Source organism: Aplysia californica, unplaced genomic scaffold (assembly GCF_000002075.1).
Source record: "Aplysia californica isolate F4 #8 unplaced genomic scaffold, AplCal3.0 scaffold00408, whole genome shotgun sequence".
Lineage (NCBI taxonomy): Eukaryota > Metazoa > Mollusca > Gastropoda > Aplysiida > Aplysiidae > Aplysia > Aplysia californica.
This window is the reverse complement of record NW_004797678.1, coordinates 48,161-73,654: the sequence shown is the minus strand read 5'-3', so window position 1 is coordinate 73,654 and position 25,494 is coordinate 48,161. Positions and strand designations below refer to the sequence as shown.

The following is a 25,494-nucleotide window of genomic DNA, read 5'->3' as shown; positions in this document are numbered from 1 at the left end:
AAGAAGTGGAGGGTTAAGAGGGGGGGGAGATGAGGGAGGGGGAGAGGGTAAGGGTAAAGCAGGGGAGTGAGGGAAAGGACGAGGGTAAGTGAGGTGGAATGGGGTGGAGAGGAGGGTGAGGGAAGGAAGGCAGGATAGGCTTTAGTATGTAAAAATGTGTGGGTGTGTGAGTGTGGGTGTTTGTGTATGTGTGTGTGTGTGTTTGTCTGTGTTTAACAGATATAGAGGACAGAGAGAGAGAGAGAGAGAGAGAGAGAGAGAGAGAGAGAGAGAGAGAGAGAGAGAGTTAAAACGTTTTTCTTTGTTTTCAATCCACAAAGTGTGATTTTGTTAAGACTCTAAATTTTGAATTCAAATGGCATAACAAAAGCAGTCCCTCCCACCTGCTTAGCTAGTTTCTCCAGTGCTTTCTTCTTCTCATCCTCCAGCTTATCCTGCTCCTCCCTCTGCAGCGCCTTCACCTCATCTCTCAGCACCTGCAGCGCTCTCTCCATCTGATCCCTGTGGGGACACACCAGTAAAAGGACACAAGTGAACATAAACACTTACAAACGCATCCAATGAGATGGTAGCATTCGAAAAGGAATTATCATGCAAAATGCATCTAATATTATACAGCAGGTCAGCTGTAGTTTCACATTTTATTAATTCTTTTGGTCTGGACGATTTTCTACTAATGTCAGTCAAACCATTACTATTTCTTGTTGTCTTCAATATATACATCCATACATATTATGGCAAACAGGGAACATAAATATACATGCCCTGTGAGCTGTTAAAAACACATTTACCATTGCAAAACATAACATTCCTTGTAAAGTAATATTTTATTTTCTTTTAAGGCTAGGATTTCTTCTTCCTAGATCTTTTGTCAAGCCATCATCCTTTTACATCATTTCCATATTTGGCAGCAGAGAGAACACATATTATATGCATGCGAAAAGCTGGCAGCATACAATGGGAGAATCCAAAACCATACCGAAGATTAGAAAACAATGTAGACCCCTAGCAATATACATTATTTAACACGTTCAATGCAAGGAGATTTTCTTTCCATATATCAAGTTTTAAACCATAATTTGATTGTATCATCTTTTTCACAAGCCTTACGATTTCTATGAAAGACTAGATAGTCATACAAAGGAGGAAACCAACACAATAATGATAATAAACAATTGATGGGCACAATTAACATAAAAAAACAACAACAAACTTACACATATTAAACAGCATTTGTTTGAGATTAGACATGAGAGTGAACCATACAAGTATGAATGATAGAAAGCAGCAACATTGAATATCTCAGTAGCAGTTCATGAGTTTCAGTAACTTTTTGCATGTTTCAAACACATGAGTATTTCAGTGGTAGTTTATCTGTTTTAATAACAGTTTACATGTTTTAGAATTAGTCACCACCTTTCAATAACATGCCTGCTTCAAGAGTTCACTTACAGTAGTAAGAGCAGTTTACATATTTCAGTAATATTTAACATATTTCAGACACATTTTACACGTTTCAGAACCAGTTCACATATTTAAATACAGTTCTTTTTCAGTAACAAGTTACATTTCCTGTAACATTTCTGCTTTAACGTTTCATGAACAGTATCAATAAAGGGTCTATTTTTGCTGTAACACTTAAGGTAAACTTATGAAAGTTTGAAAGCAAATAATTTTATGTCATTCACTTCACACTGACATGGCACATAGATGAGTCATTTGCATGAATTTTGTCTAGGGAAAAGATTACCCATTACTGTGTAATTATGAGAAACGAATTATAGAAATCGATCTGCAGTACATATTAGTTATAAAACATACACAAGAGTGATAGATAAAGAATATCATCTGGATAGAGTATGGTATGTTATGGCTTTATTAACATTATTTCAGCATTATAAAGTAATAAGGACAAGAGGTTTTTTCATTTTTCCTTTGTACAATTACCTATCTGTCATTTGATAAAATTAAACCTATAAAAAATTATATAAAGGCGTTTCCTACACACAATTTGAAAAAAGAAAGAAAACATGTTTGAAAATAGATCAGATATTTTCTGATTCAAAGGCCAGTGCACAAAAACACTTGTATCATGGAGGATAATCTATGTGCAAGAGGGGGGAATCATGGGAAAGCTGAACTTATCAAAGGCGCATGCCAGCCACAAATCACTTAGATAACTAATTTTGACACACAGGCTGGCAGTGAATGATAATACTACAACAGATGATGACGCAAAACTGTGGGTAGCCTTGATGAACGACCATCTGTTGTCACTTGTGTAATAGTGAAAATAACAAAAATGAAACAACACTGGAAAAAAATAATAAAAGCACAGAGGAAAGGATAGGACCACAATGGAATACTGCAGCATAGATATAGGAAAAGGGTTATTTGAAGCAAGAATTTAAATCAAAACAAAAGTATTGCAGGCGATGAAATAAAAGAGATTGTTTTCTTTCCATGTGACAGGCATGCAAAAACAAAACAAAAAAGCGATTCTGTCTCAGTATGGGTGTGACTTCAAAACATAACAATAGACAAAAACATGACATGAGCTCGACAGATAATAATAATAACCTTACAGGTTCATTAAAGTGCTAGTACTTCAAAATTAAAAGAGCAGGGGGGAAAATCAGTTAAATTTTTTTGAAAGTGTATAATTGTGAAGTCCATAACTCAGAATTTAGAAACAGGGCATAGATCTATGATTCTTCTTTCCGAAAGTATCATTATTAGCATGGAGTGCCATATCCAAAGCAGACAACGAAGCTTGTAGTTCTCAGAAATGATAGATCTAGTAATTTTGAAGAGTGTGTTCTAGGACAGAACAAGTAATTTTAAAGAGTGTGTTCTATGACAGAACAATCACTAAGACAAATTAATAAGTAATTCTCTGTTGTGAATTAAGAAGAAAGCAACATGATTCATGCAGATCTACTGAAAGGGTGTATAACTTTAAGCCATGGCATTTAGGTGATGTGTGCAAAACATTCTTGAACAACTTATGGATCCAAGCAAAGGTCCTGTGTTATTACATCTAATCTAGTCTATTTTTTTCTTTTAAACAAAACTCCCAAAATGACTAAATGATTTACACCCTCATTGACACAATTTAGATTTTAAAATACCCCCCAAAACAAGGGGAGCTGCTTCAATGTAACTGTCAAGGCCAACCTGGTCCTAATGGGATACACACCTGCTTAGCAGAATGACAGATACTTGATAAAAAAAAAAAGATTTCTCTCTCCCTCACTGCATTCCCTTTGTTCAGACCATAATGCATGAGTTATACAAAACTCGGCTGAGCAAATAGAAATGTCTACACATTTAAAGGGGTTTAGAAACATGTTCACTTAATGGCATAGGCACATAAATAAATGTCATGTCATCCTAGGTATGTCAGTTGGAAACTGCTGTTTTTCTACAACCTCCCAAACAGTATTAGATGAGAATTCAGCCAGCTTCTTAGATGAGAAGCTAGACTTTTCTTTCTTATGAGATTCATGGATAATACTCAGGCTGAGGCTTTTTTGTTCGTGTTTCTATAACTTTCCTTTTTTTACTGGGTCCGGCTTTTCTAATGCTGATATTGATTCAAAAGATCACGATGGTTAACCTTGCAGTAGTTCCGAAAGATGGGAGAGGTGCGATAGGTCCTACCATTAAGCATTGACACAACGAGCACAAATAAAACAGACATCAGAACATAAAAGAGGAAATAATCTACATCACTTTTCACAACAACTGAGGAGAAAAAGATAACGGAAACCAATAACCGTAAAAGTGACAAAATAAGAAGCAAAAAGCCATGCAGCACAACCTAATTCAAAATACATGTAGGTCTCTGCGTGCAGGAACTTTCAAGTTAGGAACACACTCGCTACGCACGATTCAGGTAATCCATTTCCCAGGAGAAAAGAGTGAGGGAGAGAGGGGGAGGTAGAGGTGCAGGGAAGAGGAGATCCTATATAACAGAAAGTTTACCGCAACTCAGCCTCTTTCTGAGTGTGCATGTCCTTGTGCTCGGTGCGTAACGCCTTCAGCTCCTCCTCCTGTGACCGGACCAGCTCCTGTTTCTCCTGCCTCTCTGTGGCTGTCAGCTCCTCCCGCAATTTGCTGGTAATTGTTCATTGTTTATTGTTCAAATTGTATCACATGCCTGGCAACTTATTTCATTTATTTGTTCTGCTTGTAAAGTGCCTGAAGCCTGCTTTTGAGAAAGCATATGATATGAAGACTACAGGGGAAAAACAACAGTAGTCACAAACTGAATATCGCGAGGGTACTAATTTTGAACACTTGTTGAGTCATAAGTGTATTTCTGTTCAACTGTTGGTTGATTATTGTTGTTAGATTTCCCATTCAACAATACTTAACAATAAACCACCAGAGAAACAAATATGAAGTTACGAGTCCACAAGCTTTCAAAATTGGCACCCTTACAATTTCCAGTTTGTGACTACAGCCATTTTTTCTCCTGTGCTCTTCCTATGTGTTATGACACGGTGGAATAAGGCACTTGTAAATTTTTAGGAGTTATGGGTAAACTCTGAAAGCCTGTTCATTTACCTTGCTTTTGATTGAAAATAATATTCATCTATCCTGAATAGCAGTTGAGATGTTTGTGATTGAAGAAAGGTTGGGGCCTGATGTGTGATTTTAAATGGAAATAAAAGGCGCTGAGCCCATTATGAAAAATTCGATAAAAATTGCAAAACCAGCAGAAAATGCTTTTACCTTCAATTTCATTATTCTGACGAGCGACTGATTTCACCATCATGCCTCACACATGGTCTAGACACATATAAGCCACTATTATTGTTATTACTACTATTATTATCATTAGACCATGTGGTCATATTATCACCTCAACAGAACTTTTGATATTCTGGAACATTTTCACCTTTTGGAACTGTTCAGAACAAGCTGTCATTTCACGGGCTTACAAATAACTATAATATGCTGACAAGAACTATCACCATCTAAGCCAGGTGCCAATTCCCACCAGAGTGAAGGGGGGTAAATCAGTGTAAAGAGCCTTTTCCAAGGAAACAACATTAGACCTGGACCGGGATTTGAACCTATCATGTTTGGATTGTGAAACAGGTAGTCCAGTAACTAGATTACTATCACCGACTTTCTTTTGCAACTGAAAGATTTTCCCACAGAACCTGGGGTAAATTGCTCTCTCCTGAGTAAGTTAAACATAACTGGACAAAGGATTATTTGTTTAGTTAAGAAAAGACAAAAATGTCTGCCATACTACATAATTTTCATGTGCAGCAAAATAGAACACTTTTGGACTTTCTCAAGTGGGAAAGAATAAATAGCAATACAAACATGAACTTTAATACGTTATAATCAGACTGTGGTGTATGGAAAGTTGACATAAGGATGGCCACATTCTCAGTTAAAGGAAACAGAGTGTGATGATGAAAGTACAGTTGAAAAGAAGAAGGGGGAGCACACCACATCACAGTGGCCTCCAACCACTCACTCATTTCAACTCCACAAGGGTTAGAAAATGAGAGCAGGGAGCAAGTAAATTGTGGATTTGAAACTATTATCAAGTGGAACTGGGTCATGTCTGAGCACTACACACTTGAAGAAAAATGACATACACTGAGCAGTGTGAATGAGTCAACTGTATCACACCATCTCAGACAGAAAAGTCTCCAGCGAGTAGCAAAAAGAAAAAAAAAAAGCATTCAACTTCAGTCAGTTTTTGGTGCAACAAACACAGCATTGTGCTTTCAGTCACACAGCAACATCAAACACAGAGTAAATCTGTAGTTGTAACAACAAAGAGCTTGGCTTGAACCTCAAAGTCTTAGAAAATAAGATATAAAGTGATGAGTATTTCTATTATTCTACTATATATGTTAGGAACTATTCTCAACAGCGACTAAAAAAGGAAAAGAGATGTGCTCTCTAAATTGACTACAATTGTGTGCGTCTAGGAAATGACACCATAATGTTCTCACTAAACTGTAAGTTACCAATTGAACAGTAATTAAACGTACAACATTCTATTTACAAAAACAATGCCAAAGTAGCTTTCCAATTTGATGTCTTGAGTTCTTCGTGTAAAGTGGTAGTAGCGAAAAGAAAACCCGTCTTCTGACTAACTAAAAATACTAGCTACAAAATATTTAAAAGCAGTCCTAATTTCAATACCTTGAGTTCATTTTTCAGAATATTAGTAGGAAGAAAACAACTTCCAAAGCGGCAAAAGGAAAACGCAACTCACTTGATGATCTCTTTTTTCTCCAGTCTAAGTTTTCGCTCCTCTTCATCAGCTTCCTTTTTGATTTCATCTTTGAGTCGCCTCAGTCTTCTGTCTTTGTCCTGTAAAGATTGAAAATGAAGAACGTATAATACAGCTCAACAGGTTGAAGGAATCTAGTTTTCAAAACACAAAGCTCATGAGAAACAATCAAGAGGTACTGGTTTCGCTCATTGAAGAGTTTTGTTAGATAAGGAGAACAAGAAATGTGTTTTTAAATTACTTTCAGTATAGCCCATAGAACTTTGTGATTAAGTAACTTCAACAACTAGCAGATAAAAACTAACCATCATTATTGACAGTTACTCACATCTGCACCACATTCATGAAAAAGAACATAGAAGAAGAAGTAAAGTGGTAAACTGACCTCTAATGGCAAAATATTATAAAGACACTCCAACATCTGACCTCTAAATACATAATATCATCATTACAATAAAGAAACCCCAATAGCTGACCTCTGAAAATCAAACATCATTATTAATTTTAAAAACTGATCTCTCGAAAATAAGAGAGAAAAAAATGCTTCCAAAAAGTGACATTAAGAGATGATAGGGCATAATAAGATGCTGCGTCTCCAACAAATAAATATAAAACATCCTTATTTAGTACCTTTAACAAGGGATTTCAAAAGATAAGAATAAAGTACCTCTAACAACTCCAATTTGGCATTCTCCACTTCCCTCTCCAGTTTGTCCTGCATCTCTTGTAAAGCTTTTTCATTGGCTGTTGAAATGCGGAACTCTTCCTCTTTGAGAAACTGCTCCTGGGCTCTCCTGAGGGGGAGGTAGGGAAAATTTTTTGTTTCAGCTACGTACAATATGATCAAGAGGAAGGAAAGAACAGAGGACAGTAAGGAGAATCCTTCCAACATTCAAAAAAAGAAAAGAAGGAAGCAGGTTTTCAAACCAAAGAGGAGAGCAAACAGGATGAAGAAAGACACAGACAAGAAAAGAGAGAGAAAGCAGAAAAAGACAGAGACACAGAAGTATTATAAAGATAAATATTCAAAACATTCCTCTGCTGCCCATAGAAGTAAAAAGACACAAAGAAAAAGGCGAGGCACAAATAAATGATGAGAGGGAAAGAGGATAAAAGGGGCGAAAAGAGACTCAGTGTGACTGGCAAACAAATAAACAGAGAGAGAGAGACAGAGAAAAAGAGAGAGAGAGAGAGAGAGAGAGAGAGAGAGAGAGAGAGAGAGAGAGAGAGAGAGAGAGAGAGAGACTTACTTATCGGCTGCAGCTGCTGCGACATCTGCCTTCCTCTTCCTGTCGGCGTCCAGGTCCAATGGAGAGACTTTCCCCCGAGGAGACTCATCGCGAGCTGTCGACTTCAGCGAGAGAGTGCCATCTATGTCCTACAATCGCAAGCAAAAACGGAATAATAAGTAACTAAACCTGCCAATGCTGTGAAGAATTGAAAATAGTCCGCACCGGTTTCAATATGACACATTCTCTCTATCCCAGACAGGATGCATAGTTCGTACAGTTACAGGTGCATTGTTTTGAAACAAGACATGTCATGAAGTGTCCTCTATCACATATCTATCATTTAAAAAGTGTGGCATCTTGATATATGATAGTGAGATCTCCTTTAATTAACATATACTACAGCATTATATCCATCTACAGCATTTCAAGCTTACTAGTCTACTTTTGTAGTATAAATCAACCACTACTGGTGGCTTTTAGGGAAACAGTGATTTCATTTCATGTTCTACATTGCTTTACAGTTATCATAAAAAGCAACCAGCAACAATCAACAATTTTTAGTTAGAAAGCATCAATCAGTCTAAAATGAGCTCTTATACAATCTTAATAAAATCAATGGTGTTATTAAAAGCATCACATCGTCATACAACCAAAACAGGGATGAAACAAGCAAAAAAAGACAGAAAAACTTTAAAATATCAGGTGGGACATTATTGTGCAAGCACAGGGAATAAACCTCTTCTGAAATGGCAGATTTTGTGTGATTAAAAAAATTTTTTATTTATTTTTTGCCATGAGTAAAGTGAAGTGCATTGACACAGTAACAGTCATCTAGTGCTGGGAAACCGCAACACCAACAGACAGAAATAACAGTGAGAAAGAAATTGAAAAAGACTAAAGGTGGTGTCATATAACACATTATCAACAATGAAAGATAAGGCAGCATAAACTCACACAGATTATAGTAATCAAGCCATGAAAGACACAACACCAACAGAAAAATGTAGATAACAGGGATCCGGTAATAACAGGGATTTTTTAAATCCCTTTAAATCCCATATTTTTCCTACTCTTTGTCTCTATTAAAAGTTATCAGCAATAACAGGGCCCCATCAGAGCCCAACCGGTTATAGCAGGGACAAAGGCTCGCTAACAATGTGTAAAGAGAGAGAGAGAGAGAGAGAGAGAGAGAGAGAGAGAGAGAGTGAGAGAGAGAGAGAGAGAGAGAGAGAGAGAGAGAGAGAGAGAGAGAGAGAGAGAGAGAGAGAGAGAGTAAAGCAGTGATGGAGCAAGCCCATGCAAGCTATGCCACTGCGAGCACATGCAACGTGTGAAGCGAGAGAGGGCTGCAGTGTGCTGCAGACCTCGATCTGGCCCGAAAACTAGCAACACACACGCGTAATGTGTCTACTGTCACCTACGAAGTCAAGCGCAAGAGAAAATGTCTTTCAATTGACAACAAAAAAAACGAAATAATCCAGGCTCTTGACAAAAAGCAAGCTCCACTGGCAGAGATTTGTCATCAGTTCCACATTCCACAAAGGTCGATTCACACCCATATCAAGGATAGAGAGAAGATAGTGGCAGCATACCCTAATGGAAAGTTTGCTCTGGATCGAAAGAAGATGAGACTACCCGATGCAGAAGCTGTGGACCAAGCTCTTCTGATGTGGTTTAAGGAGGCAAGGAGATAGTTGGTGCCAAAACCCCTGTTCGTTGGTACTTGTGGCAAAGGAAACTACCCATGAATTAGTCCACAAATGCTTACTTTCCTTGCATTTCTGATTTAACAGGGATCGGATATAAGCTGTTCTATCCATCACTTTAGGGAACTTTAGACTAAACTCTCGGACAAAGAGTAGTCACCCAAAATTTGTCACAATAGACTTTCAGCCTTATCACATAAATGACCCTGCTCTTTTTATAGTTTAAGTGGAACAGGGTAGGGAAAAACCAAGGAGAAAGTAAAGAGTGAGTGCTCAGAGACTACAAGGAGAAGACACCCATCTCCAGTGACACAAGACACAGCAAACACCACCACCAATGACAGCAACAGAGCTGCGTGCTTGTCTTACCTGTCCCAAACTACTTCCTCCTCGGATCTAAACATGCAGCATCAGAGAAATAATAAAAAATGATGAAAGAAGAAAAAAAAAAGTCAGTTTCAATGAAATACTTCACAGATTTGAATGGAATATGTGATAGGTTGTAATGAAATACTTGTGTATGGTTTGAGACTAGAAGCACATCATTGAGAAGGGTCACCTACAAGGCAGAACAAACAGACAGACAGACAGACATTACAGAGGGATAATAAAATATGTAGGACCTAACAGCCACACCCAACTAACACTAGCATATATAACAGTTACCATAGAATGAAATGTAAAGCGAAAACTAGAACCTACATTTCAATCTTTTGTTCCTTTGAGGAAAAGGATAAAAACCCAAGGCTATTATTCGAAAGGTAGTTAGATATACGTTAATGACAGCAAAATCGTTGGATTTTTTTCTTCTTTTTTTGGTTTGTTGAGAAATGTAATCTTGACCAAATGTACTTGATTGCAAATGTAGCATGTGCTCCTTTACTCTTTGGAATATCAAAGGTGCATCTCAGCCTATAGTGGTGTAAATCTACATTTACTTTGACCCTTGGCAAGGGAGTTTTGTAGGACAGGTGCAGTAGGCTCAAGGGACAAGAACTCGGGGTAAAAACTGCTGATATGCAATTCCATCTGTATTATTGTTAACCTTTATAACTGTGCACAGGTAAAAAGTTTCAGGAACCACTGCACCGTAAAGCATTAAAACATTATCTCTTACATTGGGGATGGCAGACTACATTCCTTTTACACACTGCAACAACCATGTTGTACATGTTAAAAAGTTTTGCATACAGGAGCGTTCTTCAACTTAAATTGCGCTTCACAATAATAGCAACCCAATTACAATTAGCATCTATACAGCTTCATGAAAGAACTCAAATTATTACAGCACAAAGCTATACATACAAAAGCTGTAAAGCAAAAGGTTTTTCCATACAGCAAAAAACTATGAGCAAATAAAAATGATCACGAAGTTATTTTTAGGACATGAAACAGATGTTAGACAATACGATAATGTAAAAATTATTGTATTCTGACAACAATTTAACAACAACCGTTTCCCCAAAAAGAAACAAAACAACAACAGACAAACAAAACCCCCCCAGAAAAAAACAACACATACAAAAACTCAACAACAGCAAAATCTACTAGAAGCCAAAATGTAGACAAAGTTGGTATTTGACTACCTGTTCGAAAAAATAGTCGACTCATTAACTTATTATGAAAACAGGGATTTCATTAAAAGATGGCAAACACAAGTGGAACATTTCATCAACCACAGCAGCTATGGAACATTTTACACAGCTTTTTAACTCAGTTAAATATCGCTATCATTCAATCAGCGCAAGTGTGAAGAGACTAACGTTTCTAATTGTACATGGAGGCCCATGTCAACTTCACAATACAACAATAATATTTGAGGCCCCCGGTAAAAAGGCAGATCTCTTTAACTGCATACATTAAAAGAGCTCTAGGAAGCAATTATTCAAAAACTAAATAAAACAGCTTCTAATGACAAAATAAGAGAAAGGACAAGATGCAAAAATATCGATGACAAAGGTTTTCCAATTATGATTCTTTCTAAAGTTTTCTGAAAAAAGATTGCCTGAGAACAGTAGAACTCTGGCAAATAACAGAAGATTGGAAGCATATGAACAATTAAACGTCAAAGTTGATTTTTAAAAAAGAAAAAAAAACTGACCTTCTCCAGCGAGCCCCTCAGTCCAGGGTCCAGGTTTTCAAACTCTAACAGTTTCTCGGACAGATTCTTGTCCAAACCAAAATCCTACAAAGGGAGAAAACATAGTTGATTAGTTTGAATCTGTCAGAGTCAAGAAAAAAGCAAATGCTACTTCTGAGAGAAGGGGAGAGAGAGAGAGAGAGAGAGAGAGAGAGAGAGAGAGAGAGAGAGAGAGAGAGAGAGAGAGAGAGAGAGAGAGAGAGAGAGAGAGAGAGAGAGAGAGAGAGAGAGTGTGTGTGTTTGTCTTTGTGTGTGAGTGTGTTTGTGTTTGTGTGTGTGTGTGTTGTGTGTGTGTGTGTGTGTGTGTGTGTGTGTGTGTGTGTGTGTGTGTGTGTGTGTGTGTGTGTGTGTGTGTGTGTGATGTGGGAGGGGGGGATGTAGGGGGAAATATACATTGGTAAAATGAAGTTAGCAACCTCATAAAGGGACACAAGAGTCAGTGCTACCAAGGTATACTTGAATACTTTTTAAGTTTACATGACTTTAAGACTGCCGCCTCTCCTAAAAAAGAACAAAAAACAAGAAAAGTGTACAGTTCACGACAGAAAAATGACAAAAAATTAATTTAACAAATTTGTTTTATGTTTGTCACAAATGCATTTGTACATTTTTTGCTACTTTTTAGGTACACATTGAAAATCAAAATGAAGTAAAAACAAAATAATCACTCACAACATCCTTGATGTAGTCCCCACTGTCATCACTCTCCGACTCTTCTTTGGCACGAACATTATCTTCTGAATCCGGTTCTGATTCCTGGAACACGTAACAAAAAAATTAAGGGAGGATAGTCTTGAGCGCGTTTGAGTTATGACATTCAAGTCCATAGAAACTCCAATGGTAATTTAGGTGCTACCAGTTGCAGCCTTCAACGGCCTGTCCAACAAAAGATCAGACATTAAGATAAATCACATCAAAACAATATACAGCCAAATCTACAGCAACAGCCACTTACGAAAGATAATCACTTGTACAAATGACCCCTTCCCACTTCCCCATTGCAATTGTTTTGTTTTAGTTTTAGTAAGAGTTTTACGGTACTTGTAACACAACAAGGTTACGTAATTGCCAAAAATTAGAAGTATTACAAGAGAGTAACAAACACAATAAAGAAGGAAGAGAGATAAGGACAATAGGTGTTTGGTAGGAAAGAAGGAGCAAACCGCACCAGAGTATCCATCAACCACCCACTGCAATTTCTTTCTTTATCATAATGACACTGTCCATGAAGTCCACCACACACTTTTCCACTCCACAATGGGTGGCCTTCTTTGACAATTTCAACTGAACATAGTTTACTTATGGACAATATTTAACAAATGGTATCAGACTAGATTTAAGAAAAGTGGTAGGGCAGACTTCATTATAGACTTCTTTCTGTAAAAGATTTTATAGAGAACTTCAGGAAAGTTTTTTATGGAGAGTAATAGGATACTTTTTACAGAAGACTTCAAGATAAATTTGACATTATACATCAAGACAGACTTAGTTGGTGGCTTCAGCATAAGGCTTTGGAATATTAAAAAAAGATTTTCAGAGGGTACTCCAATTAAGTTTTTTCAGAAAAATGTCTGCAAGATATGACAAAACAATTTTATTGCAGTTACAAAAAAATAAACTTTGTTAATTACAACACAGATGATTCCAAAATGGATTTTCAGGAATGCTTTGAAATAAATTTAATAGAAAACTACGGTGGATAAAAATTAAGTTCCACAGCAAACTTCAGCATGTGAAACACAGAAATTATTAATATTTCATGTAATAAAGCATGCTACTTACATTTAATACAGTTTATAAAATAAATGTTTGTGAGCCAAGTGTCTGAACTTGATTTCAGAAAAGCTTAAAAATTTACCATGCCACAAATGGTGTCAAACAAGCAGTAACTCCTTCTATAAAACTTCGCTGATCAACAAAGAGCAAACCAGCAATTTCAGGAAAACCTTCATTTCTTGCCCCAAGACATTTCCTTTTGCCTGCCAGAAAATATATAAGTTTAACACCTTTTACACCATAGTAAGATAAAGTCAGAGGTGGTCAGGGTTTGTCATCACCTCATCAACAGAAACAAAATGTTATGGTAAAATGTTGTACGGTTACAATTCCAAACTTTGTGAGAAAAGTAGAACCATAGCAACCCTTCAAAACAAAAACTTTCTTTCTTACCTCATAGCCCAAAGCTGCTATGTCATGGACCCCGAAGTCAAGACTATTTCCTGGTCGCCTTATATCCTGCCAGGAAAGAAACACACCAACGAATATCATCATATGAATATTACATGTAAATATAAATTTTTATTATTTTTAGCAAACTATTTTTTCAAATGATATCAGTCTACAAGGGATACATCCTAGTTTCAAAATGTCTTCAGAGCTATCAGATTTTTAAAAAGCAATCTTATCAGGGATTTGAAAATGTTAACTTTATCTTTTCAAAAGCTAGTGATTCAGTTTTGATACAAGTGTCGCCAAGGTGATTTGAAAATTTCAAGATGGTTTCGGCTATGCATGCCTAAAGAACAAAAAAAGAAAAGAAACAAATACGGAAAGAAAGAAAGAAACACACAAGAAATTATGCTTGCATATTCATTTAGAGTTAATACATATATTATCTTGTCCATCTTATCTTATCTCGCACTGGCCACGTATACTGACCTCATCCTCATCATAATCAGCTGAGTACACAGGTAAACTGACGCTGCTAGTCGCTCCCAAACTCTTGTTGGTCTGAATGGAGCCTGTTGTGGTGTTCAGACTGCCACGGATCTATGGAACATACAAAAATGAAGAAAATATTTATTTTAGTTTTAGTAAGAATTTTGCGGCACTTGCAACACAATAATGTCAAATAAGTACTGAAGGATAGATGTGTTACAAGAGAGTAACATACACAAAAAAGGAAAAGAGATAAGTATGATAGATATTTGATAGGAAAGAAGGAGCAAACCACACCAGAGCACCTGCCAACCACACACAATGAAGAAAACAGTTCTCCAGTAGTTTACTAAACATCTCAACAAGAAAGCTTCTGAACATGAGAGTAGCTTTTTTTTTTTCCAACTCGAAATTCAGCGGTGAAAACATTATCTTCTCTCTTTTTAAAAAATGTCATTTAGGAAACCATAATATAAAAAAACAACTAGTTATATAAGGCTGTAACCAAAAGAAGACGTCAATGCTCTGGATGTTTAAATTCTGATCTGGGTTCGTTAAAACTAAAACTGAACAGGTCTTCTTGTTTCAGATCACCCATATAAATTAATCATATCACAATTCAAACTCAGTTACGCCCATCAGTATCTGTGGTGTGATGATTAAGCTCCTTGCTCTTAAGACAGAAGATGAGAGTTTGATTGGCGAGTGGTAAAGTCATTTTATAAAGTTCTTCCACTTATCTCCTGCATTCCTCTCAATTTGGGTGGGCTCTGGGTGGCAGCAGCCAGCCTCAAAAAAAAAATCTAAATTGTTTTGAAGGGGGCATAAGACGCCCACAGTTAGTCAATCTGTCAACCAAAGATTCCGTCTTACCGGCTGTGAGTTTCCTACTGAACCCCTCATTCCCCCAGTGGCCCCAAAGCTCTCTGCCGACTTGAGAGGCCCTAGTGGGCTGGCCCCGGCCTTGTGAAGCTGAGGTCCTCCCAGGCTGTGTTCTGCCTTGGGCATCAGAGGATTCAGCTAGGGGAAGATAAGGAAGCCAAGCAAACATATTAATTTTTTGGGGTTCTAGTAAGGGTTTTAAGGCACTTGCAACACCATAAGGTCATATAAGTGTTGGAGATTAGAGGTGTTACAAGAGAACTGTTCTGCTCTAAAGAAAAAAAAAGTCAAGTATGGTAAGGGTTTACTGTCAGTTTCAGCACTGTAAGGTTATCAAGACCTCCGAATTTAATCTCCAAAAAGACAAAGCCAAGTAGGTCCAGAGCGTTGAAAATTTCTCCAACGAACAAATTGTAGAAGGCCCAATTGGGATTTAAACCTCAGAGGTCATCCACATCACAACCCTGTGTGATACCACTGAGCTAATGGTGAGTCAAAAAAGTTTGATTTGCAATCTTTCTAATCTGATGAACACTGGAGAAAGCATCTTGCGTGCCGAATGAGCTGCTAAACTGCAGATTATGTCGAACTGGAACGAAAACAAAAACATGACACCAGGAACCTTTTAAAGAAAAAGGAGCAAGCACTTAGTTTAGTAGTTTTAGTAAGACTTTTATGGCACTTGCAACACAATAAGGTCAAGTTAGTGCCTAAGATTAGAAGCGTTAAAAGATAGTAACAAACACAAAAAGAATGAGGGGAGATAAAGACGATAGATGCTTGATAGGAAAGAAGCAAACCACACCAGAGCACCCGCCAACCACCCAAAGCAGGCACTTAACAGGAGTAGCATTGAGACACTGATTTATAGCTCACAGTGGGTCTGTTCCATCAGTCATACTACCCTATAAGCTCATTAAGTTTATAGTAGACACAGAAAAGACACAGACGGAGGTAACCAGATCTGGGCATCCTGTAACTGTCCATGCCCTCTTTAAAAGAACGTGATTTGTCTGTGTACAAAGATGTGTCTGATAAACAAGGACATTCTATACAACAGCTAGCCTGTGAACAGAATGTAGAAGAGAGAAATATGGAAACATACCTGCCCTTTCTCTCACTCTGATCGTAATATTAGTTCTTGAGATGAAACAGAATTTACAAAGTACAGTCGAAATTGCTCAAGATGGCCACTCATTGTAGAGGGAAAAAAAGTGGCCATCTTAGACAGGTGGCTGTCTTACACAGTGTAATTATAGTGTAGAAAGAACAAAAAAGCAGGGAAATGCTAAGTGGCCGTTTATATCTTATACAGAGGGTCATTTGAGTGGGTATGACTGTATAGTCAAAAGGTACAAAATCTAGGTGAGATAATCCAAATTACAATTTAAAAGCAACAGCACAAATAAGAACACACTCTTCCACAGCTTCAAAAAAGGGTGTAAGATGACAAGCAGGAAATAAAATCATGAGGAATACTATCAAAAGTAACCAATTGCCATAAAGATATATAAATGAAACTTAGAACAAAGCAACTATTTCTGAGGTAAACAGAATTAATCATAATTCAAATCGTTTTTAAATGAAGGTATACTAATAAGAGATGCATAACTTGTTTAACATATTTTGACAGACCTTCTGTCCAGGTGTCTTGGTCAAAGGTCCCAAATCATCTCCTGGGCCACCACCTTTCTTCTTCTTTCCTTCGGCTTTTCCCTTTTTCTTATTACCTGTCAAGACAGAATTATGGACTACAGGAAACATTTAATGTTTCAAAGGCTGTTACTTTTTAGACTTGGAAATTAGCTCCTGACATTTTTTCAATACATTTTCAATCTTGAACTAGATCCCAGTTTTTCTTTTGAATAACATTTTCAGGAGGCTTAAATGATGCTTCTTAATTTCAGCCCTAAAAGACTGATCATATCTAGATCTCAGACTTTAAGAAAAGAACTTGAGGCTGGCTGAAAGGTATAACTCAAGGGTAGAACTTGTCTATTGTTCCTCTGTCATTTCTGTCTGTCTGCATTCTTTTTTCCAATCTTAAATGACTGTAATCATGTCATTTCATGTCTCTTGATCTCACATGAACACAGACATTATATATATATATATATATATATATATATAAGCTTGGGAAGAATAACACATATCAACTTTTAACAGCAATAACAATGCCAAAAGATAAAAGGTAAGCAGAAATAAGAACTTTTTAAATCACTATTTTGACACCACTATTACTTAGGAAAAGGGAAGGGTGGGGGGGGGGGGGGGGGGAGACATACAATAAAAGGCAAGGACACTTACTTGTGTTCCTATCCCCAGTCCCTTTTAGCCTCTCCTCAGATACCATATTCTTATAAAACTCATCACATGGATGGTCCCAGATGCTTTCTCCAGAGGCAAAATTAAAGTAGTAGACATCGCCAGTTGGAGTTTGACTGTGGAGAAACACATCAAATTTAAAAAAACAATAGCCCAAAAACAACTCACTCTGAAAAAGAAAGTTAATGTAATCAAGTTAATTATATTCTTAAAGAATATAAACCAGTCTGATCTTTAGTAGATTGGGTTTCAACTCCAGAGCTCAGATTTATTTTTCTTTGAGAAAAAAAAAATCACCTAAATTATTGTAATCGAATTTGGGGAGACATCTCAAAAGAAAAAATAATTTGTTTAACTTTTTAACCACATCAACAAACTTGAAACAGTTTACAAATTTGAAGAGCTTATTCTTGTATTGTTTATAAAATATGTTCATTTTACTAACCAAGGCCTCCAGTGTTCTGGCAAAGGTGCGTTGATGCCTTCTCTAGCAACCCATAGAAGGTGCTGCTCTTTGTTGACATCAATGCCAATGGAGGCTGCATATTCCATGATTTCTGTGTAACAGAAGAAATGGAAATAAGCAATTTATTTTCATTCACTAACTACAACAAGAAAAACGAATAAAGAATAGAGTCATGGTTCAGCTGCAGTACAAAGTGAGTAAAGACAACATGATAAGGTCAAAATTAAACTAAAACAGATTAAAAACAGAAATCCTGAGAAAATACAGCTGAAGCATACTAAACTACAATGCCCCCCCCCCCACCCCAACCCCCCAAGAAAAAAGAAGAGAGAAAAATATCTCAAATATGCTATCAGAGGTGACTGAGTTCACATGGCAGAATTAATTTATGAAAAGGGAGGTAAGGAGTGTAATGTTGTGGCAAAAACGAGAAAAATGCATATATATTTACTAGCTACAAAGATCAACCCAGCATTTTTTTAAAAAGAAGAACTCCAAGCTTTTTCAATAGAAATGCCAACTACTCCATGATAAAAAAATCTGAGTTTTCCTAAAAATCCTTCCAAATTTTCAGAGCATCTATAGGAAAAAAATTGGTGTTCCAGAATCACAGACTTGACGGATTGACTGTGGCAAAAACATGAAAATAAATATTAATCTAAATGAGTATTTTCACGTAATTTATGATATGTAGACATAAAATTTAATGACCTGACGGAAAAGGAATTCAAGAAAAAAATAGTATTATTATCTCATGCAAATTCGATTGGAGTTCTCAGACAGATAAAGAATCGAAGAGCTCTGATTCCATCTGGATACTTAGTAGGTCTGCTAACACCTCTTAGAGAAGTTCTCCTGGAAACACTATACATTATAACAAAGACTAAATCAAAATGAATATAAAAGTTTATTTAAAGACTCCTCGTTTCTCATCTTTGTTTGGGTATTGTTTGCGAGTGTCACATTCTTCCACAACATATAATACGAGCGCACACTCACACACTTTATACCCCTAAACCTACCTACCCTATCTAATTATATTTTTAACACACAAATTATTTTTATCATGCAGCATATTAGCAAAGGAAAAAAAAAGAACCATGAACACTATAATTAAAGTATTCCACTTACATGTTAGGTATATACAAAGAAAAAAATTACTCAATTCAGTATTTGACATTGATTGCACTCTTCAAAGCATGTAATAATAAAATAAACTGCTGTCACAAATGTTGCAAACATACCATTTTCTGTGGGTTCATAGTTTTCATCGTAATCCTCTTCGAGGATCATTTGTCCATTGACCATCATCTTGGCAGTCTTTTTGTTTTACTGCAAGTCCTACAGACAGGAAAATTTTAATCTCTGAAAGAAAAATTCAACAGTACTTTAATTTGATTGAATAACTGCACAAAAGAAGTAGAAGACCCCTTTTGGGTCAGACAGTGTTAGTGTATGACAGAATCTTCCACTAAAGATACACTCCATTCTCTTGCACGAAAGTTGGATGGCATCACTGGAAGGTCCTACTTATTTACTACCCATCCATCGTTTTCACCTGTTGATCTAAAGTTGAATTTTCCCCATCACTAAATAACCATACACCATTCTGTTGTCCATGTGCTTTCAAACTAAAAATCAGAAAAAAAAAATTTAAAAAAAATTACATCCTTTTTTCTTTTTAGTTGTGCCACAACCCCTCCCCCCAAATCCCAGCAAAATGCAGGAGTTCCTTGATTCTCCATGCCATAGTGGCGTGTCTTGAAAAATAAAACAACTATTGGGCAGGGAACTGCACCAATGCTTTTCCAAAAATGTACAATAAAACAATTCTGGTTTTTGGCCTGTTTGATATAAATCATGTCTTCTAAAAAAGGCTTTAATTAAAGTTTCAGGAACGATGGCAATTAGTTGCAAGTCCAGAGTGAGGAAAGCAGGCAGCAAAATTATAAACATCATAATCATATTTAATTGATTACGACATCCGGTAACTATTTTTTTTTGGGGGGGGCGGGGGGCGGGTAGGCCTGTGAAGTGAGTGAGTAGTTGGCTCAATCAGATCGATCCCTTATGACGATCGCTCTGCTCGATCCCTTTCTAGACGATTACTCCGATCCCGATCATGATCGCTCACTCAATAGCTCCCTGAATCGCTCACTCACTCAATCGCTCATTTGAATGTCCCTCTTGTAGAAAAAGAGACCTGCCGTCTCCGAACGTAGCGTGATAACGCGTCCACAATATTATTTAAGATGCATATCTCCGTAAAATAGAATATTATTTTCAGACGCAAGCGTGGAAAGTTCTAGCCCTTCGGTCTGTCGAAATGGCAAAGAATTGACAGGTTTTAATCAGCTGTGCTTTGTCGCTGTAAAAGAGTGTTTCCGCTGTCTGGGGACGCAGGTAGGTAGGTGCTACGCAGGTCACAAAGTGCTGGGCAGTTAAAGAGGTGGTGTGGTACTGTTTCATCCTGGCAGTCGCACAACGGGCAGTCGGGTGGGGTATCCTTGCGGATCCTATTGAGGTAGGAGTTTAGTGGTATGTGTTGTGTTCGCAGGCGAAATAGGAAAAACAAACAAAAACAAGAAAGACGAAGAGCTGGGAGGACCCACCGATCGTGATCGAGCTGAGCCGAGCCGGTGGTTTTGCCCCTTTATCCCATGAAAAAAATATGCATGAGCAGTGTAATATAACTCACTGTGCCATGCAATCTTCCGTGTTTGGTTCATGTCTTTAAGTGTCTAAACCTTTGTGAGTTGTTTAGGAATTATTTTGATTTACGAATATGAGCTTGGTGATGCCTGTTATAATCGAAAACATAGCGCTCACAAAAGCAGTTTATTCATGGGGGTTTTAAGAACCGTATTCATCGACACCGGAAGGGAGGACTGCAACAGCCCCACACCACCGCTCTGTCAATGCTGCCTCTCTCCGCCCGCACAATCACTAGGCTAGGGGTCTAAGGGTTGGGGACTTAGACCTTAGAAAAACAATGCACTTCTGCAAGTTTAAGTTATCTCCACTTGAGGAAGAGATCGGAGTAGTGAGCGATAAGAACTCGGTGAGTGACCAGAGATCGAGCTCGGCTCTATCCCGATCATGATCGGCGAGTGGATCGGGATTGCGCGCAACCCTGGGGGAGGGAGGGAAGGGGGGTAGTTGTCATTGAGACTGCATTGCTATCCCTTTCTTCCATGTCAGAGTCAGATCAATAATGTCATCTTTTGATATCATTGCAGACTCACAACACAAACTCTGAGCAGCCACTCAAATCAACAAACACTACCTGACTACACAAACATGATTTATTAGTTTTAGTTAAAGTTTTATGGCACTTGCAACACAATTTAAAGGTCATATAAGTGCCGAAGATAAGAGGTGTTACAAGAGATCTACTTAACAAACACAGTTTTAGTTTTAGTCAAGATTTTATATGGCGCTCGCAACTGTCATGTATGAGGTCATATATGATGGCCAAGGGGTGGATATCAACAGAGAAGTCCTTACAGGGAATCAGACTTACTCTGCTCACCTCTCTAGCTTCAACAGCACAAAGTCTGCTTCAATTATCAAGGCACCCCAGAAATAGTGAGTCACAAGAGGAGAGTGACAAACATAGAAGTAGAGGACAAAATGACAATAGTCTTGATTAGGAAAGAACAAGCAGAAGTTCCCTGTTGTAGATCAGGCACAGTTATGAGCGTGAGCGTGACATTGATGAAATAGCCCATTTATAATTCTTCTGTGCATGAACGAGAAATGTCCCCCCTTTGGGAATGGCCTAAAGACACTTAGTTTCAGTCAGTGGCACTGCCCCGAGGGATAACAAACACAAAAAAGACGGAGGGGAGATAAAGACGATAGATGTTTGATAGGAAAGAGAAAGTAAACCACACCAGAGCACCTGACAACCACCAACATGATTTATTAACACAGCAGCAAACAACACACTACACTTACTTTATTGTTAAAGAATAATTTCATTTCATCACATTTTTAAAGTGGGGTGGTTCTGACAACATTTAGTAGAGACTCTGACTATGTTGGGCGTGATCTGTCGATTTGCGCGATCCATCGATTGCGCAGCGCATTTGGTTGATTGAGGAAACGCGCGACAATCCATCGATTGTTGCGCATTCTGTTGATCAGCGGATCGCGCAGCGTTTTTGTTGACCCGTTTGGTTGCGCAATCTATCTAGCATCGGCGTTTGTAGCCATTTTTTTGTCCAAAAGTTGCCACAAAAAGTGGCAAAAGTTGCCATTAATTTTCAAACTTTCAACTCTCTATGACGACGTATATATATATAGCAATATAATGCTGATAGAGGTAACAATCTAAAGCACCAGAACTTATAAAGATTTCACAATAGAATGAAACCAAAATTAGAACAGCAAGATAAATAACCACAAAAATTAACAAATAAGTGTCCACCTATCCGAAGATAGGCTGTTTTAACCCTAAACGAGTGTAATTCAAGAAAAATAAGTAGGTCTACAGGATATTGCAAATTTATGGAATCACACACAATTGGGGCGTACCAGTGTCAGTATTCAGTTTTGGTGGAGACACGCTCTAACGTAACACAAATTTTTAAAAGGGTAGGAACAGCATTACAAATTAAATGACATTACGCTGTATAAACAAAAAAAGAAAATCAAATCATCAGAACAATTTTTAGAAAAATTAACACACCAACAAATTAAAACACAACAAACAGGGAAAAATGAAAGACAGACAGTAATAAATAGTATGTAATGTAGTGTACTTATATATATTCTCCGCGTGAAATTAGAGATACACAGGGACATCTTAAAACTAATCAAAATACATATGTCTAATAAGTTATGAAGTAGTTTTTTTTGTTGTTCTTTTTTTTTTAAATGCAAAAAATCGCGGCCGCGATTCGCTAACCAAAAAATGACAAAAATCGCGGCCGCAATTCGCAGGTCTCGGCTGCCACAAACGCAGATGCTCGTTCTATAGATCATACCCCTGAGTTTTGTTATGTTTTGTTGTCGTCCAGAGTGTAATTTAGTTTCACTCTCCAAAGTCAAACCAAAACTGAATGGAAGTAATTGGAAGTCAAGGTTACAATAAACTTACTACATCACAATAACGGAAGTAGAAAATCAGAGTTATAGGTCGTGAGTATCACTCCGAACACTTCTATTCAGTATGGAGCGATTCATGGCGATAATGGAGAAAGAGGCACAGTTATTGTCTAAAAATCCTGGGTCTGCATTACTGACAAAAGAGAGAAGTTTGACATGATTGTTAAACATTTGAAGTAGCCAGAAAAAAACGCTGAAATGAAGCCCTTTTTCGACATGGGGTAAAAAAAGCGATTTTCCTTGATGAACATGCCAGGCACGTTTCTTCTTCTCTACAGTAGGCTAGAAATTTACTGTGTTTTTCGTTGCCCAATGGGTGGAAACCTGATGTTTGAAAGCGAGGAATGCAATGATCTCTGGTTCCATGCCAAGTGCTTAGGACCAAAAACACAGCTACAACATTTATAAAGAAGCCGCCAACAGAACTGGTTGTGCTCGAGGTGCTCTTGTTCAAGGAAACAATAAGTATAAAGAAACAATAGTATAAATACATTTTTAATAAACATACTCACAACAATTTATCACAAGCCATTAAATCTTGACCGTATTTGGAATAAAACGTGAAGTACTCAGCCAATCAAATCCGTCCAATTACTGAGTTCAGGTGCTCGATTTAACGCCGTGTCAATTTATCTACCACACTCAACCGTCAACACTAAATTAAGTTCAAAACACAACTCTTCTGGGAAGCAAAACAACAGGACGCGTAAAGACTGCCAAGCTCAGTAAAACAATTTTCTTTTAAAAAAAAATTCATTTCATCATCATACTTTACCGACAGAAAGCGCAGTAAGTATATATTTCACGGATCGACAAAAAGCACTGCGCGATCCGCTGATCAACAGAATGCGCACCAATCAATGGATTGCCGCTCGTTTCCTTGAACAACCAAATGCACTGCGCGATCTATGGATCGCGCAAATCGACAGATCGCGACCAACAACTATACTATAGTGAATGTAATGATATAGATCTAGACCTACTGTAGATCTATAGATCCAGTGATTGCCATAAAAATTAAACTTAATTTAAATAAACTAGAATCTATAAACTCAAACCATTTTATCTCCCAATTTCGTATGGTCCCCAGTCCCAGACCATTCTCCAGGTGTAAGTGTAAGACTTAGTTGCACTTCATGATCAAACACATTTGAAATCATGCATAGCAGCTCTCAAAATTCAATTAGATCTAATTCTGAAAATTATCTGGCAGTCCTCTGAGACTTTGACTTGGCTTTAAGTTAGATCTAGATCTAGATCTCTAGGTCTAGGCTAGGTGTGCATTATTATTGAAAATGTTTTGCTAGTTCCGCCAACGCTGGCCAGTCTAAACATGTTCACGAACAGGAAGAACGACCCTTTAAACGTTCGTTTCGGGCATAAAGTAGTAATCTGTCAAGTAATAAGCATTGCAAATATTGAAACAAGCAAAAATACAGACAGGTACTATACCAGAAAGAGGAAATCTAAGGCAAAAATAACATCGTGCAAATAAAATGTGTTGTAAAATCCGAGTGAGTACGCTTGTCACCAAGCTCAACAAATTTCGTAGTAAATGTAAAACTAAGAGCGGAAGGTGGCCAAAAGTTAGAGCGACAAACTAGATAACTCATAGCTCCGAAACAATACACTGTTTACGAATAATGTTAGCCAATTCAACAAAATTAAATATTCGACAAAATTATTGAATACCAAAAAATACTGACAATCTCATTTCCGTTGACTTTTATTTAAGAAGAAAGCTAAAGATTACACATACTGTGCTCAAGCAAAGAAACAGGATGAAACATTAATGACGCGTTTTGAATTTGAAGTCAACCAATCTCTTTCTTTCCTTCATTCTTCCAAATTTCTATTGTGTTTTTTGTTCGTTTGTTTTTGACCCATCTATTTATATCAAATAAAAGCCTTTGTTTGTTAATTGTAGTTGTTGGGTTTGCTTTTTTTACAAACAGTTTGAAGGGAAAAGCGATTAGGCCTAGTCTTATTGGTGAGATCAGCTTTGGTGAGTAGGTTGGGTGACGGGCGGGGAGAGCAGAGCGCTGAGCCTCTCAGCTGACGACGTCCTGGCAAGCCACTTGGTCTTCTTATCACGTGACATTACACTTCAGTGCAAGGAGATTAAAAAACTCCTTGCTTCAGTGTTGTTGACAAACATGGCGGTAATAGTTCGGCAAACTTTTTCGGAGTTATGCATTTCTAAGTGTTGTATGCTAACAAGTCGGATGATTACTTAAAAGTCGGAGTGTGTGTTACTGGATTATAATTCTTATTCTGAGTGATTCTGTACCGCAAGTTTATAGTATGGCGAGCGGTGATTCTTCAGCAACTATCGATACGACGGGTGAATTTCTTCGGTCGTTTTCTGTTGTGAGAGCCGGAGAATCTGATTCTGACTCGGACTTCGACGAACTTTCCCCGATTCCTGAAACCCCCGGAGAAGGGTTGGATTTTACAAATGCGGACAGCATTGATGAAGGTAGATCTTATTTTTATTTTCCTTTATGAACATATATCTAGATCTAGATTACATTTTCTTTTTATTGTTTGCTTTCATTCTACAGATTATTTTTTTTTTGGTTGAAGTTGGGCTAAGTTTATGAAGGCTGCTAGATCTAGAATCTAGAAGTTCAAAATCATTTTATGTTCAGAAAATTTAGTCAATTATTAGGGCTATTCAGATCGAATTTAATAGTTGGGAA

The 25,494-nt window shown here is 37.4% G+C and overlaps 2 protein-coding genes across 2 annotated transcripts in view; one reads left to right on the top strand and one right to left on the bottom strand.

The window, feature by feature from the left end:
- Nucleotides 1-24,444, bottom strand: part of LOC101861599 (centrosomal protein of 164 kDa) — a gene marked incomplete in the record, with an annotated part of 50,405 nt that extends 25,961 nt beyond the window's left edge. The window contains 17 exon segments of the mRNA XM_005104171.3: nt 384-501; nt 3,988-4,119; nt 6,254-6,351; nt 6,939-7,065; nt 7,522-7,649; nt 9,579-9,605; nt 11,311-11,394; nt 12,022-12,105; nt 13,519-13,584; nt 14,008-14,118; nt 14,881-15,027; nt 16,525-16,619; nt 17,197-17,330; nt 17,660-17,771; nt 18,925-19,045; nt 23,305-23,474; nt 24,245-24,444. Coding sequence (XP_005104228.2) covers nt 384-501; nt 3,988-4,119; nt 6,254-6,351; nt 6,939-7,065; nt 7,522-7,649; nt 9,579-9,605; nt 11,311-11,394; nt 12,022-12,105; nt 13,519-13,584; nt 14,008-14,118; nt 14,881-15,027; nt 16,525-16,619; nt 17,197-17,330; nt 17,660-17,771; nt 18,925-18,991 — 1,530 coding nt within the window.
- A 399-nt stretch (nt 24,445-24,843) lies between these two features.
- LOC106012542 (phospholipase D1) lies at nt 24,844-25,272 on the top strand (the record flags this gene model as incomplete). Its single annotated transcript, XM_013085796.2, is given in 1 exon segment — nt 24,844-25,272. A coding segment is annotated over 1 exon segment (176 nt), but the record flags the coding sequence as incomplete, so codon positions are not given.
- Between the last annotated feature and the right edge of the window lie 222 nt (nt 25,273-25,494).